At 35.4% G+C, this 17,463-nt stretch overlaps 1 protein-coding gene across 1 annotated transcript in view; it reads left to right on the top strand.

Annotated features, from left to right (window-relative positions):
* Positions 1-17,463, top strand: part of CLIC4 (chloride intracellular channel 4) — a 70,543-nt gene extending 53,080 nt beyond the window's left edge. Inside the window, exons 4-6 of the mRNA XM_038531560.1 lie at positions 967-1,073; positions 13,019-13,200; positions 13,936-17,463. Of these exons, the coding sequence (XP_038387488.1) occupies positions 967-1,073; positions 13,019-13,200; positions 13,936-14,100 (454 nt within the window). The 3' untranslated portion in view covers positions 14,101-17,463. The remainder of the gene's footprint in view (positions 1-966; positions 1,074-13,018; positions 13,201-13,935) is intronic.

Here is a 17,463-nt window from a genome sequence, read left to right as displayed (position 1 = left end):
GCTGAAGGGACAAGGGGGAGCTGAGCCTTTTTACATGTATTTTCCCATTTGAGAAAGGTATATGTATACTGAGTCCAGTGTGTTTGGAATTTAAATATGTAAAGTTTACATTTGTGTGGTTGAAAAAAAAGCTGTGGGTCATGAGTTTTGTTTTCAAAGTAGATAAACTGTAACAACAGAACAGAGCACTCGTTAGCAAAATTCCCAACATCTTATTGTTCTGTTGCTCAGTACCACCCTTACCATATCTAATATTTGGGAGGTTCTGGAAAATCCCAAATGTGTTTTGAAATCAGTGATCTGCTTCCTGCTGTTTTTGTCTTTAAACTACTGTGCATGACCAAGATGCCTGCTTTTCCCTGCTGTCAGGGTTCTCTGGTCCTACTGCACGGGGGGTTCAGCACCTATTCCTGGCACATATCAAGAATCTGATTGGCATTTCTGTCTTGAGAAAACTCATAGTTGAAATGTGGCTAGCTCAATGAAGGGAGTGAATTTTTAACCTTATATAACACATGTTCATTTAAATTCATATTCAGATAGCTACAAATCACTAACGGCTACCATATTGGAAATTCAGATATAGAATATTTCCATCATTACAAAAAGTTATTTTGGACTGTGCTGCTCTAGAGTTCTCTAAGATGCCCATTGGTTTGGCACATGCCTCTGAACAAGTAGACTGTTTCCCCAGCATCCTAATTTATAAAAATGAGGTAGAGTGCAGATGCCTTAAGGTTGCCAAGAATATTAATATGCGAACAAAAACACTGTGCAGAGAGAGCTTTGTTTCCTAAGGGAAAAACAAATCTTAAAAATATATAGAAAACAGATGATGGCATTTCTCAGAGTAAAAACTGTTAAAAGATGTCTAGTAATTGCTAGCACAATGGTTTGTTGATGGAGAGAACTTAATAGATGTATCTTTGGAGGATCTATAATTCATTTTCACTTTCCCCCCCCTAGGTACTTGAAGCTTTCACCAAAACACCCAGAATCAAATACTGCTGGAATGGACATCTTTGCCAAATTCTCTGCATATATCAAGAATTCAAGGCCAGAGGCTAATGAAGGTAAACAACCCAAATGATTGGAGTACCACTGCAGATAAACAAACAAACAAACAAACAAAAAACCAAAAAAACCCAAAAACGAAAAAACAAAACCCATATAAATCCAAAAAATCCCGTTATGGCAGTGATCATAAATGAATACTCTGGAGTCCAGACCTTCGCGTTAAGTATTAAAACCTGGCTTTCAAAGTTGATCAGAGAGTTGATGATAAACCAGGGTAAGTCCTTAAATTGGTGTTTTCTTGTTTCTGGCTAGTGGGACAGTGCCTACCTAGCATCTAGTGGATATACGATGAAGTGTTTATTGAATTAATTTTTTTCATGTTCTTCTGAGAACTTACCATGAAGGGGGAGCTATACAAAGAATTAGCGGTGCATCAGAAACAGTGGATCATGTGGTGGTGGTTTGGAATAGATTGAAATAACTTCATGTTAGTTCTTACTAATCTCTCATAGCCTAAAATCAGCCTGGGTGGATTTTTGTGATACTTATCCTTAAAGAGCAATTTTGAGAGTCACTCTAAGAGAGTTATTTATACTCTCCCGTCTTCCCTGATTTCTCTGCATTCTAAAATAGGATTTTAGTTTAAATCCTATTTTCATGGTGAGAATTGTTCAGTGTAGTACAGATACAAATTCCTTCTTTTATTTATTAGAGGACAGACACTATCTTATTATTTTGCTACCAAACTTATATGTGCTGAAGGGAAGCCTCTTTGAAAGAGGTCCCATTTAATGAATCTTGTCTTAACTCTGCCATTCAGTAATTTATCTTCTCTTTGAGATGTTAAGCATCATTCTCTCTGGGTAAAACTCTCTAGAGAGAACATTAGTGTTTAATTAAAAGTAATTACAGTAACTAAAACTCCAGCTCCTAAAGACACTTTAATCCATCATGGTATTAGATAGTTTGGTGGCTTGGGTACAGTTCTTTTGGGTAGAAGTTTATGGCTGCAAATGAACAAGAAAACCAAAGGGACAAAATTATCAGTGCTGGTTAAGCAAGAATAAACATCTTTTAACAAATGGAAACACTTGCTGATTTCCTTATGTTATTTCAGTTGGCAGAGTTCCAAGCTCTTCAGGCTAGTATTTTTTTTATTATTAAATTTTAAAATTGCAGCATTTTATAATTTAGTATTGAATTTCAAGGGATTCTGGGATAATATTCACTGCATGAGAGGTTTTTCTACAGCAGAAGGAAAGAGGGAAAAGCTGTAGTGTCCAGGCCTGGCTTAGAGCTATTCAGTGTGTTCCAGTAGCTGCCTCGGTTTGGAAAACAACTTTCCTAAGTAATTGGCTTTTTTTCTGACTGTTTCAGTCTAAGCATTTTATACGCTAAACAGTTACTTCGGAGCCCCTCCTGTCAGTATACAGTACCTTTCCTTTGTACCCTTCCTTCCTGCAGGTGACTGTTCTTCTCAAGAAGCCATCCTTTTATAACCAGAACCTTCTGTCCATGGTTCCTGGATGCCTTGAATTAAATTCATAATGTTTTTATTTCTCTGTGTAGCTTTTGGAAGCTGGAGGGTGGTTGAATTTCTTTAGACACTTGGTGGGGAGGAAAGGGGAATAAAATGTGTTTGCTTAAAAAAAAAAAAACCCACAAACAAAACCAAACAGTTGCTTTGGGGATGGGATAGAGGGGAGTGAACAGGGAGGGGAGAAAGTGACTCATTTAAGTATAACTTTGTATTCTATTTTTTCCTATTAGTTTGTTACTGTCTTAAGTAGCCACCTACGCTTACTGTCCTTAGAATGTAACCGATAAGAACCAACAACATAATGGATCATACATATAGCTTAGAAGGCTTTATATTAAATTATTTACTGGTAAATAAGAATCCAGTTGCCAGGCAACTTTCCCCATAGGGCCTGTCACTGCCAGGAGACTTTAGAAAACAATATTCCAAATTACTTTGGAGCTGAGTGTATGTAGATTTGTTGGAGGTGTCTTGTCTGTGTGTTTAGTGTAATAAAATACCTTAAACAAGCCTTGAAAGTTAGTGTTCCAGCTCCTTCTTCCTCCAAACTACAAACCCTTTACATAGAGATGGATTTGTCATTTTACATGGTAAATCCAAGTAGGCAAGGTTTTGATTAGTTTTACCACCCTATGGAATATTTTCCAAAATTCAATATGTTTGAACAATTTTAAGACATAAGGGATTAGATGCCTAAATGCTGTGATATTTGGCCAGTGAAAGAGAAGGGTCAGTGCCTAGATAGGGTACAAAATAAATAGGGCTTAAAGAATAAAATAAAGGGAAATACAGTAGAGAGAGAAAAAGAAAGAAAGATTGAATGAATGAATGAATTCTTTTGGTAACATGCCCAAGTTGATTGGGAGTAAGTTTGTATAATCTTTTGAAGTGTTAAAAGAAATTAATAGGTAATTCTTTTTATGGGAATGGGTTGGATATGACTTGTCTCAGATCTACTTTTTTTTCACTTCTGTGATTTCATTAATCTGTATAAATTAAGCTCCCAAATGTAATTAATAGATAATTTATTAGTGTATTAGTATTTATAATATTTTTAAGAGCTCAGTGAATTTAGTGGTGATGAAATCTGCCATTATACCTTCTAAGGCATATTTCATAATGTCCAAATTCTTCTTCTTATTATTTTTAAAGATTTTATTCATTTACTCATGAGAGACAGAGAGAGGCAGAGACACAGGCAGAGGGAGAAGCAGGCTCCATGCAGGGAGCTCCATGCAGGGACTCGATCCAGGGACTCCAGGATCACATCCTGGGCCAAAGGCAGACGCTTAACCGCTGAGCCACCCAGGCATCCCCAAATTCTTATTTTTAAGTGGAGGCAAGGAATCTATAGGCTCTCAGTAGTTCCTTTTGGTTCAGAGTTCCCTCCCTGCCTGTTTCCCTCCCTCTTTGTTACTCTGTCTGTGGAAGTTTGGAACCAGAGGATGGTTGTTCATCCTTGTAGCTATGGAACCGAATTGTCTATTTAATCATCTTTAAATACTCCTGACCTCTCCCTGTTTTCTACTGGCCTTTAAAAGTTGTTTGTGTAACATTACTCTTTGTTGAAATTAGCAGTAAAATATATTTTAAAAATTTAAAATGTGGTTTTCTCTTTGTAAAGGCTCATAATTTTTGTTTTCTTTACTGGGAATTATGTTCTTTTTCTACAGCAGATTTGGTCATCTTACATTTAATGCTTTCTGTCTTGCATTTACTCGTTTAAATTATGTAAGTAATTGAGTAGTGTATGGTCACTGAAAAAGTTCATATAGTTTAGAAATAAATTTAATAACATTTCAGTGTCCCTTCTTAACCTCATTTGAGCTCTTCCCTGACAGTAGTATTGATCCTTTTTTCTAGGTAATTCTGCAAATATTGTGTGTGAGTATGTGTATATTTATGTTCTGCAATTGTCCTTTTCACATATTATGTGGTAGAAGTCCTTCCATATCAAAATAGAGATCTTCCTTATTTTTAAAAAATACTGCTTAATGTTCGATTATATGGATTATTATTTAACTATTTTCCTATTGATAGTCATCTGGACGGTCTCAATTTTTTTCATTGTGACAAACAGTACTGCCAGTGACTGTCCTTGTGCTAGATTCCAAATAGGTCAGAAGGTTTTTGTTTCTCAAAAGTGTATGCCAGTTTATATTCCCACCAATGTGAAAGTATTCATTTCCCCACATTTCTGCCCCGGCAAGGGTGTGTGTGTGTGTGTGTGTGTGTGTGTGAAAATTTTGCTATAGTCTCACAGGCAAAAAAAGGGTGTTTTGATTTTTAAAATTAATTTAAAACTAATTGGATGGCCTCTAGTACAATTAAGTACTAATTTTTTTGGAGAGCTCTTCAAATACCTTCTTAGAGATAACCAGCATTACCACAGCTGGGATATTAGAAAAGAATAGTGCTAAGACAAGGAGCTACTTTCTCATGGCTTGCTGCTGCCTTCTAGTGGTTACTCTTAGGATTTTCTTTATCTTAATCAGATTGCTTCGTGGTTTGTCTTCAAAACTTCATTATGTTTATTGAATGATGCTCTTTAGTACCTCTCAGCACCTCTGTTTCTCTTTGTTTTGTTGGCCTTCCTCCTGTTGTTAAGTAAAAATGGAATCAAAGTAATTCTCCATTCTTTTTTGCAACAATATACCCTTTATTCTGAGATCCTTTTTTAAAATTATTTATTTATTTTTTATTGGAGTTCAATTTGCCAACATATAGCGTATCACCCAGTGCTCATCCCGTCAAGTGCCCCCCTCAGTGCCCATCACCCAGTCACCCCAACCCCGCCCACCTCCTCTTCCACCACCCCTTGTTGGTTTCCCAGAGTTAGGTGTCTCTCATATTCTGTCTCCCTCACTGATATTTTCACTCATTTTCTCTTCTTTCCCCTTTATTCCCTTTCACTATTTTTTATATTCTCCAAATGAATGAGACCATATAATGTTTGTCCTCTGATTGATTTATTTCACTCACCATAATACCCTCCAGTTCCATCCACGTCGAAGCAAATTATTCTGAGATTCTTAATGAAAAATCACTTACATTCTAGTGGGGTACAGCAGTGCACCTTCATTGCAGGTGTCTTACTAGGTCCAAAATTATAGAAAGAATAGTAATTCTAATGTTTCTCCAGGTTCTTAATTTTAGTCTGTGTATTACATCTGGGATTATAAACATTATGCTTCAAACCTTGTAAATTTAGAATATTTTATTTTTCTGTTAGATACATTTGAAAGATAATTCAGGGAAAGGGTGAATTTAGAGCAGTTCGAAGATCATAAATTTGCCCGGACTTGCCAATACCTCTTGAGTGCCATTTGAGACTTTGCTTCAGTGTTTGAATTCAAGCAGTATTATCTTCTGTAGAGGCCATACTGTTCATTGTAATCTGATCAAAGAAAAAATCCTTATGTCTAATGTGTATTTATTTATTCTGTGTTCACTGATTTTGATAGGCGGTATATTGAATCTTTAATTTGGTGCTTTTACAGTCCTGAGATTCTGTTGTCCTTTCGTTCTCACCACCCCTAACCCCATTTAAGTACAACCATGAAAAGTTTTCCAACACGCCTTGGACTCCTTACTAACCTAGAAGCTGTTTTTCATAATTCATTCTCTTGTTAATTTATAAATTTAATATTTCATGACTACATGCATGATCAATAACTTGTATGTAATGAGTGAAGGGTTATATTTATTGCTTTTGTGTTTTTTATCTTTTATTTTTAAATGCCTTGATTTTTTATCTTTTATTTTTAAATGCCTTGATTCCTTGACATTCCACAGTTGCAATTGAACTCATCTCCTCAAGTTTATTTTACTGGGTTCCCGTGTCCTCCTGCTTAATTCTTTTCCCTAAGAAACTAGCTTGATTGTGGCTATGGCTAGAGTGACCTTTTATTAAGAAAATAGATAGTTCTTTGATCTTGTCATCTGTCACTTGACATACATACATTCCAATTTCTTTGATATTTATGTATGTATTATGTATTATATTATGTAAGTAAAAATTTTACCAATTCTTCTTTACATTTTAAAATGGCTCTTAGGGGCACCTGGGTGGCTCAGCGGTTGAGCGTCTGTCTTTGGCTCAGGTCGTGATCTTAGAACTCAGGGATTGAATCCCGCTTCTCCCTCTGCCTATGTCTTTGCCTCTCTCTCTGTCTCTTGTGAATAAATAAATAAATAAATCTTTAAAAAAATGGTGCTTATGTTCTATAGCAATATGCAGTTCCTACCTCGTTTTCACCTTCCCACAAAGATATAATAAATATCTCCATTCATCTGACTTTAAAAATATCTAGTCTACATTTTTACCTGATTTCATTTTGAATCTTTTCTATACATTTAAGAACCTCTAAACTTTTACATTTAATTATTGACCTTTCTCAGTCTGGGGCAGATGTTGATCAGATGTCTAATTTGTGCTTGGGTATAATGCTATGAAATTTAGGGGATATACAGAGGAAGAAAAAGATACAGACTTTATCTTCAAAGAAAATATAGTGCAGTTGGGGAAGCAAGAATGATGCATTGATTTAATAACAAGAATTAGAAGGAAGAGGTTCATGATTTAGTAGACTATTAGTTTAATATAAACCAGCCCTGAGTTTAAAATTTTAACAGCTCTAAAAATCTAACAGTGCTCATATTAGAAGACTGAGCATAACTAATACTTTTTTCTTTTTTTTTTTTTTAAAGAGAGAGAGAATCTTAAGCAGGTTCCATGCCCAGCATGGAGCCCAAGAAGAGGAGCCCATATTTTAATGTAAAAATACATTAAAATATGTATTTAAAGATACATATTTTTAAAATATATTAAAAACTACAAGGTATTCAGCTATCAGACACTGACTTTAGCTATAATATAGATATTCAAAGGTAAAAGAACAATGTGGAAAATTTTAAATAAGAACTGGACATTATGAAAAACCAGATGGAAGTTCTAGAATTTAAAATTTTATCTGAAATTATGAATTCAGTATATGAATTGAACAGATTAGTGATGAAGAATTAATGAACTGGAAGATAGGTCAGAAGGAAATAGCAAATGGAAGCACAGAGACAAAAGGACCAAAACAACAACAACAACAACAACACAAAAACCCAAAAATACCAGAGAAAAGAGTAAGCCTTGTGGAGCACAGTGAAAAGACTTTGACCGTATATATAGGTAGAATCCCAGAAGCAGAGGGAAATGGAGTCAAAGGTATAGTTAGAAGTAATTGCCAAGAATTTTCCAAAACTGATGAAAGATAACAAGCCGTGGAGTCCAACATTACACAACCCAAGCAGGACAAATATAAAGAGAACTATACCTGTGTGTACCATAGGCACCTGCTGAAAACCAGATAGAGTCTTACAAGTGGCAGAGAGAAGGCTCTTCAAGATAAAAGCAGTGAGAGTGAGCATTGATTCTCAACAGAAGCAGTAGAGTCCAGAAGACAATCTTACGGGATCTTCGGAGAAAGACCTAATTTACTTTCTTTTAAAAGAAAGTAAATTAGAATTCTATAAGTAATGAAATACTCTCCAAAAGCAAAAGCAACCATCCTCCAAACAATTTTTTTGTTTTTGCCTCAAGATATGACATTTATACTTACTGCCCTGGATTTATACTTACTAAACCAGTCAGCTTTTTCTTACTACCTTTTTTTGTGAACCTCTAAAATTCACCATTCGGTTTACAATTCCAAGTAATCATAACACATTTTACATTCTCTAAGATATCAGTCAGGTCTCTTTTCTTTGATGTTCAGAATAAGGCAGATTCTCTACTCCTTCATTTCAGTATCTTAAAAATGGGATATTATCTAATCTTCCTCTGTCTCATGGCTGTTCTGAGAATTAATTCTACTATATATTCACCAAGTGTTTCAGCTGAAAAATGCTATAAGAATGTAATAAAGACATTATTTATGAGTTCTAAAAAGTGAAGGTGAAGTAGACATATTTATTTATTTTTAAAGATTTTATTTATTTATGCACGAGGGACATAGAGAGAGGCAGAGACATGGGCAGAAAGAGAAGCAGACTCCACGCAGGGAGCCTGATGTAGGACTCAATACCAGGACTCCAGGATCACGCCCTGAGCCGAAGGCAGGTAATCAAACACTGAGGCACCCAGGCATCCCGAGATAGATGTTTTTAAATGAACAGAAACTGAATACTTATCTCAGTAGACTCCCACTAAAATACTTAACATAGTTCTTCAGGCAGAAGGAAAATGATTTCAGATGAGCACCAAGAGGTGCAAGAAGGAAGGAAAGCAAAAAGTAGTATAAATATGTTACAAAGTATAAATGATACTGTCTATTTAAAACAGTAATGCCTTGTGGAATTTAAAATATGTCAAATTAATATACATGACCATAGTAGCTTATAGGACAGGAGAGAAGTTAGTGGTGGTAGTATCCTGAGGCCCTCAGGATAACTGTGAAGTTATCCTGGAAGGGGGTGAAAGTTACAAGTAAACTTTAATAAGTCTGGGGAACAAAGACTAGTAAAAGACTGTTTAATAACACACTAATAGAAGGAGAAATGAATAATAATTTTAAAAAACTTAATCCAAAGAAGCATGAAAGAAGAACACAGAATAAGTAGAAATCAAAATGTATGATGACAGATTTAAGTCAAAGTTTGTAGTAATTATATTCAATGTAAATGACTTAAGTACTCCAAATCGAAGACATCATTTGCCAGCTGGCTCAAAAATATGTTCCTTCTGTACAAGAGTGAATACACATATATATGTAAAACATACACCCGTATCCAGGAAAGGTGAAAGTGAAGTAGTGTAAATACTAACCAAGAAGTTGGCAAAGCTGCACTGATACTGGGCAAAAGAGACTTTAAGGAGAGAAGCACCACTAGAGATAATGAAACACGTTTCAAACTGATTTAAAAGGTTTTTTTTTTTTTTTTTTTTGATTTAAAAGGTTAATCTACCTGAAAGATAAGATGATTTAAATTTGTGTTACTAAATACCTAGCCTGAAAATATGTAAGCCCAATTGACAGAACTAAAAGAGCGAGAAACTAATCCACAGTTTGGTGGGAGATTTGAATTCACTCCTTTAGTAAGTGTTAGAATTAGCCAGAAGGAAAAAATCCAAGAGTCTAGCAGAATGAACAACACAACGAACACCTATGGTCCCACTGATATGTACACAGAACACTGTACCCGATAACTGCAGAATATTACATCTGTTTTTCAGATGCACGTAGAACACTGTCAAAATTGACCATAAAGCTGGCCATAAAGCAAATCTGAAAATTTTTCCAAAAAATACAAATTGTAATCATAAAGAATATTTTTTTCTGACCACAAAGAAAAGAAGCCAGAGATCAGTGGCAAAAGCACAGCTAGAAAATTTCTGTATCTTTGAAAACTTAGCAGGATGTTTCTAGGAACCCATGTGCTGAAGAAAAATAAAATTATGAAAAGACAGCAGGTCTGAATTTATGAGATATGGCTAACACTGTGCTTAGAGGGAAATTTAGAAAAACAGATTGGAAATCGGAAAGTCTCCACTTTGAGGGTTTAGATAGAAAAAGATCAGCAAATTAAACTCAATAAGGTGGAAGAAAGGAAATACTAATGAACAGATTTCCTTGAAATAAGAAACATAGAGGATCAGCAGAGCTAAAAGTTCTTCAAAAAGTCTAATAAATAATAAAAATTGATAAATTCTTGACAAGAAAAATCCAGAAAAGTGAGAAAGGCAGCAGTAACCAATATTAGGAATAACAGGAGATTGCTACAGATCTTACATTGAAGTGATTCTTAGAGGATATTATGAAAATTTTTATGTTTATAAATTTGAAAACAATTAAATTTACAGTAAGTATAGTGTAACAAAATTACTATAGGAGGCATTAAAACGTGAATAGTCTTATATCTCTAATTGGAAACCGTTTCATAAAAGAAATTCCAGATCCAAATAGCTCCACTGATGCACTCTTCTAAGCATTTGGGGATGAAGTAATATCACTGTTGCACATACTCTTCCAGGGAACAGAAGAGAGGAAGATACTTCCCAGCTTTTTGAGATCAACCTTGACTCTCAGACCACACAAGAACATCAAAAGAAAGACCATTACAGGCCAGTCTCTCCTGAACTAGACGCAAAAGTCTAAAATAAAATATACCTACTCCAGCAAGATGACAAATGGTGTTACACACAACCAAATGGGGTTTAACTCAGGAACAGAAGATTATTTCAACATTAAAATATCTGTATAAATTAATAGAATAAAGGAGAAAAATATCATTTCAGTAGAAGCAGAAAAAGTACTTGATAAAATTTGATACTTATGGTAAAATGATTTTTTTTTTTTTGTCTTAACAAAGGAAATATAGCAGAGGACTGCCTTAATTTGGCAGAGAATCTACAAGAAAAAGCTCTAGCAAATACCATACATAATAGGGAACTACCAGAAGGTTTCCTTTGAGACCAGGAACTAGGAGGTGTGGTATTCACCATCACCACTTCTTTTTTTTTTTTTTAATCTTTTTTTTTTTTTTTAATTTTTATTTATTTATGATAGTCACAGAGAGAGAGAGAGAGAGAGAGAGGCAGAGACATAGGCAGAGGGAGAAGCAGGCTCCATGCACCGGGAGCCTGATGTGGGATTCGATCCCGGATCTCCAGGATTGCACCCTGGGCCAAAGGCAGGCGCCAAACCGCTGCGCCACCCAGGGATCCCCGTCACCACTTCTGTTCAGCATTGTAGCGGAGGTCTTGGCCGATACAGTAGGCAAGAAAAAGAAATAAAAGATACGAGAATTGTAAAGGAAGGAACAAATTTGTCATTATTTTTAAGCAATAGAATTGTGTACATAGAAAATCCAAAAGAATCTACAGATAAACTGTAAGAATAAAAAAATTAATTAGTGGGGTTATTGGATGTGAGGCCATTATAAGAATCAGTTGTATTTTTGCACGCTAGCAACATGACTTCAGTGTTCATTTATGTTCTCAGGATTTATAAACATACTGCTCTGACCCAGACTGACCAGACACTGTAGCCCAACTGCATTGGGATGCCACTACTCAAATGACTCACAGACACCTCAGAGTCAGCATATACTGAACTCGTGTCTGCATTCCCTGAACCTGCTTCTTTAGGCAGTAAATGTTTCAGCAAATGCTACCAGCATTGCCCTTGGGAATCGTTTGCTGACCGTTTCTCTGTGCTACTCCCGCTCCCCAAAATGTAAATGCAAACTGCATTGTTCAAGAGTGAATTTAACGATGCTTAGAGTAAGAGTTAGCATGTAGTAGAAGCTCACATCTGTATTTTGCTGAAAACATCTATCCTTTTTCCATATTGTTTTGTTTCCGAGTTCTGTTGGATTTTATGTCCTAAGTTACCTCTAAAGTCCACTTACTTCTTTTTATGCCTATAGCCCCTTATCTAGCTGAGACTGCCATCTGTTGTCTGGACTGTTGGAGGGGACCGAAGGAGAGTGGATGGGAGTATTTTGGAAGAAGAGGTTTTGGTTAGGACATATTTATGTTGCTGGTGAAATATCTAATATGTAGCATATAAAACTTTTGTCTTTTTCTCCAGTGGAACCAAATTGATTCAAACTTATAACTGTATTGATGGTCACCTAAATATAGCTTTCTTTTCTGGCCAACCACTGTAGTCATCAGTGTGAGCTTGTTCATTCTGGGAGTGGGGGATGAAGGTGGGCCTGGAAAGTAAGGGGTAAGAAGAAAGGATGATGGAAGCCCTGTCTGTTGTTATTCCACATTCCTCTCCAACGACATTCCAAGTATTCAGGCTAGCTTTGTCCCACTTGTGTCTGAAATAGAACAATCATGGCATCTTATTTTATTTGGCTAAAGAGCCTCCTGATTGACTTTTGTAAATTGGATTCTCTAATCTGACCTCTGTGTTTTCCATGTTATTATAAAATAATGCTATCCTTGGCTTCTTGTGTATAAGACAGTTTAAAAACCTCAGGCTTTCTGCTTGGATTGTCTGTATTGGAGTATCTTAACATGTTTCTTGGTGATAAATCCAAGTATTCCTGGGGAAACAGAATTAAAATTCAGGGCAAGAATCTCTCTCTTGGCAAGATTTTCTTTCCTGGATTTGAATTAATAGGTTTGCCTTTTCTTACTCATGTTTCTAGTTTAAACATCAACTGTGTTGGGCCATAGTGTGTTCGTTAATAGGGCATTTAGTTATTGAGTTTTTACAGATTCCAGTTTCTGAAATGGTCATGCTCATTTCTGTATTTACCTGAACAAATGTACTCATTTGTCTCACTCCTCACCCTGTGTAAATAAGCTCCTGGAGAGCAGGAACCTTGTCTTTCTTGTTCCACAGTGCTACATGTCAGAGTAAGCATTTGATAAAATAGTTATTGACTGAAAGAGTAATGCTTCTACTTAGGGCTTGGGTGGTTTTCCTTCTTACAGTATCCTCTTTCTTTCAGCATTGGAGAGGGGTCTCTTGAAAACCCTACAGAAACTGGATGAATATCTGAATTCTCCCCTCCCTGATGAAATTGATGAGAATAGCATGGAGGACATTAAGTTTTCTACACGTAAATTTCTGGATGGCAATGAAATGACATTAGCTGATTGCAACCTGCTTCCCAAACTGCATATTGTCAAGGTAGGTCTGTAAGATGTGGTGTCACATTGCCATTAGACTGGGTATTCTCAGTTTACTACGATAGCACTTTTCTTTGTGTATAAATTTTTTTTTGATCTCCTGATACATGGCTAGCAACCCTGAATGGTATAACTTAATGCTATTTAGGCAACAGTTGGAATTCCCTAGAGTTATTAATTAAATGGAAAAGTATGTCTTAAAATTGAGGCATATGGGAAAGAATTTTTTTTCCTGTGGCTGTCTAAAAATTCAAAAGTGTAGCAGTAACTTTGAATTGGAGATTGCTGCGCTCACTTACATTGTCAAATTCTGTTCTGTGATCACCTGGTTATTTCTATACAAGGCAAAGAAAATATTTACTGAGCATTTATTGTGTAAGACACTGTGCTAAATAGAATACTAGTAAACACTAGTTGTGAGGTAAAGCTCAAGACCAAGGAAAACAGAGATCTAAAACCGTGTGTGTGCTTTAAAGTATTTACCTGGGGATGACACATGGCTGTCTCTCTGGGTCACCAGGGCAGGCTTTTGCAATCCCTGTCACATTACTGAGGTTCTGATGTACTTTGTAGTCCTTGTCATTATTTAAAACTCTAGTTAGAATGAAGGTAACTTCCTTTCAAATAGAAGCCGTTCTCAGAGATTCACAGAATTAGTATGCCCTAAAATCAGAGATAAGTCTGGTTTACAAGTCACGGAAAATAAATGTTAACTTTTGATCTCTTTGTATTTCAGGTGGTGGCCAAAAAATACCGCAACTTTGATATTCCAAAAGGAATGACTGGCATCTGGAGATACTTAACTAATGCTTATAGTAGGGATGAGTTTACCAATACCTGTCCCAGTGATAAGGAGGTTGAAATAGCGTATAGTGATGTAGCCAAAAGACTTACCAAGTAAAATATCACTTATGAGAGAGATGTCTTTGCATCTTCCCCTAAAAATATGCTTTTCCTAACAGACTGCTCCTGTTCCTATAAAGTAGAAATTTTATTTTGCATGAACGTGCAGTTATTCAAGATTAGGGTAAAGGATAGACAAGGTATAGTAGCTATCTTTAAATATACACTCCTAAGCAGTATTATGTTAAAATTCTTTACCCTGCCTCCCTCCCCTGCCCCATACCCTCCTCTCCTCTGATTCGGAGACACTCCGCCGCACTCTTCACTTGAGAGGCAGATTGGCATCCCTCCGGAGCCCTCACCATCATGTCTGTTCACTGTGTACAGATGGCAGGCAGAACTTCTGGGGTGCAGTGTTTAATTGTTAAAATAGTACCCACGACCAGTCAGCCCCAAACTAGTGCACAATGCATGGTACAAGGAATATTTATGTATTTTGGGAATTATATAATATTTACTAAGAGTATATGAAAGGATTGCTACTGTATCAGAATACTGTGTTTCTATTCAGTCTGTCCTGGGTATGTTACCACCAATGAAGAGAGCCTTCTACAGAAAGTCACTACAGATTTTGCTGTTTTACTTTGTACATGGATTTTTACTTTTGCCTAAAAGCATTTATCCTTCATACCAGTTATAACATCTGACACTATGTAGAAGCTACAAGTTTAGAGAAAGGGATGATATTCTCCAGATCTTCCTCAAGTATTTTATCTATATGAGAAAAACCAGTGGGCACCTGCTACTCTCTAAATATGTTGTTTTTTTTTGTATGTATTTTGCTCAGTGCCATTCATTTGAAACTTTAATTGCTTTCCTCTTTTATTTTAAAAAGCTTTTTAGGTCAGCATAGACCCTGCTGTCTGTAGATCTTTTGAGTAACACTACATGAACTGACATTTTGTTGATTTAGCTATAGCAGTACAATGACTAGTAATGTAAAAATTAACACAAAAATTAACCTAAGGAATGTAGAGTGGGTTTGTCAAAATGTCAAGCAGAATTTTGTTTCTGAAGCCTATTTAATAAATTACGGATAATGTAAAGAAGGCATTATCCATTCTATATTAAAAAGATAAAACACATTACAGCTTTCCCATTCTACCCCTGTTGACTGTTAAACTTTGGGTAGAGGATGATTCACTCCTTTTGGACTAAATTATAGTTCTTATGGTGAGTAAGTATTTACTGCAGTTTTGCCTAATCTCCATCATTGTACTTCCTTTGCTTAAATTTTTCTAAAGCCACATTGAGGAACAGCACTCTGTATTTTTTTTTTTAATTGAAGCCCTAAACCAGGAATGATTTGTGCTCTAACAAGGGAGGATGAACTTGGTAAAAATAAAACAAAGTTTGCTATGTATTTATTCATTTTTTTAAAAAAATGTGCTTTCTAAGTCCTGCTCCAAAGACTCTGGTTGTGACTGTAATGCATTTTTGGTAATTTTTTATATGTAACTTGTTTAAGGAGTGCTATTTCTCATATGCTGTTTTTGGAAATTTAAGTATATTATTGCTGTAAAATGGCAATGTTTTTCCCCCCTTTGGTGTGTTAACATTTATTCATCACTGGCATTATGGAAGCGGCCTAATTTTTATAAGCATATACTACATTTTTTAATCAGTAATTAGCTTGGTATAGAAGGATAAGCTCCACATTGTATCCATTTGGCTCAGGGAGGCTTCTTTGCCTTGCCTTTCTTAGAACTCTTTATTGCTGATCAAAAGTTCGGGCACTTCCCTTTTTGTAATTAAATATTGGATAATGATTTAATCTGGTTCCAAGTAAAGCACTTAGATTATCACTGAGAAATTCTATAGCAGTAGCTGTAGAATTTCAGTGGGTGAAAATGTCATGTGTGTGCCTGGATATAGGCAGCCATCACCACTTCTCACCTCCTTTCAGAGTAGTAGTAACTTGGCATTCAGGTGATACTGAACCTCTCCTCATGACTCAAAGTATGAACAAGATTCAAGAGAAAGGAGATCTATTCTTTCAAGTGAGTAGTGGACTAAGTGGTGCACAATAGAGGGGCTAATGAGGACAGAGATACATTCCTCAAAATAGAGGGATGGAAACCACATTCTGAAATTCAATTGTGAAGTATTTTCACTTTGGATATTTATTCTTTTGTCTTTTTAAAAATTTATCTCATGACTGTACTTGGCTATCTCTCTGGATGTCCAAGGAAGAGAGGTCTGTCTATTATGATTTTGATGTAGAAAGACAACTACTTTATCAGGGAAGTTAGTTAAGTGAAATTGAGATTGGCAAATGGACAAAAGGTAGTAAAAAGAAGGATCCCAGAACATGATTTTTTCTCCCATCTTATACTTGTGGAAAGATCATAGCTTAAAATCTTGGGAGATTTTAGGGCATGAAAGTTTTCGTGGGAATTCATGTAGTGTATGAACTGATATAACGCAGATCATCTGATATTCTACAACTACTAAATCATTTCCCCCTTTACTTAACCCTTCTGTTCCACTTCAACAAGATTAGAGTCTGAATGGAAACTCACTAATTTCCAAGGAATTCTGAGAAATTTTTGTGTTGAACAGTTGGAAAGCTCTTTACTATTTCAGTTGATATAACTTCCTTTAAAAAAAATTTAGATGCAGATTTTCTATACCCTTTTGCTGTCTTTTATTAGGATCATTGACTTTTGTGGTGAAAATCGTGTAAGATTTGATTTCTTGATAACTTGGCTTACACAATTTATCTTTAAACTCTTGAGCAATTTGTGTACAATTAAGAGATTTCTGACCTTTTATTCTTACACTAAGTTGATCAACTTTAGAATTTAGACATCTTTAACATCTGTTGAGTTTTGAATCTCTCCAGAATTATGTAGATAGCTTTTATTTCTGTACATTTAAAATATCCATTTAGAAAATATCTACAAGGTAAAAAATGAGAAGAAATAGCAATGTATTTTTTCATGAACATTTTGATACACATTTCATCAAGTTTTTTGATTAACCATTTTCTTACACTGGTTATAATCAGTATTTGATTCAGAGAGGGAAGCATTCATTATTGATATACAAAATATACGGGCTTTTAAAATTCCATCCTTTATAAATGATCAAGATTGGGGCTATCAAAATTATATTTTTATCATGGAAAAAATTTCAACTCCCTAAGTCCTAATGTTGAACAGAATTGGAATATTTTCTTTAGAATTACTTGAAAAGGCAAATGAAAGCTTATTATAGAATGCTTGTATTTTCTTTTCTCTCTCTAGAACCAGTATATTGCTGGCAGCTATTGTATTAAAAAAATAAAGTATATTTTCACTATCATAAAAGGTTCTTTTTTCCCCTCTCATGAAAATAAATAACAGCCTGGGTAAAAGTG

Source organism: Canis lupus, chromosome 2 (assembly GCF_011100685.1).
Source record: "Canis lupus familiaris isolate Mischka breed German Shepherd chromosome 2, alternate assembly UU_Cfam_GSD_1.0, whole genome shotgun sequence".
NCBI classification, from domain to species: domain Eukaryota; kingdom Metazoa; phylum Chordata; class Mammalia; order Carnivora; family Canidae; genus Canis; species Canis lupus.
Note: the sequence above shows the minus strand (reverse complement) of the source record. Positions and strands in the feature narration are given on the sequence as shown.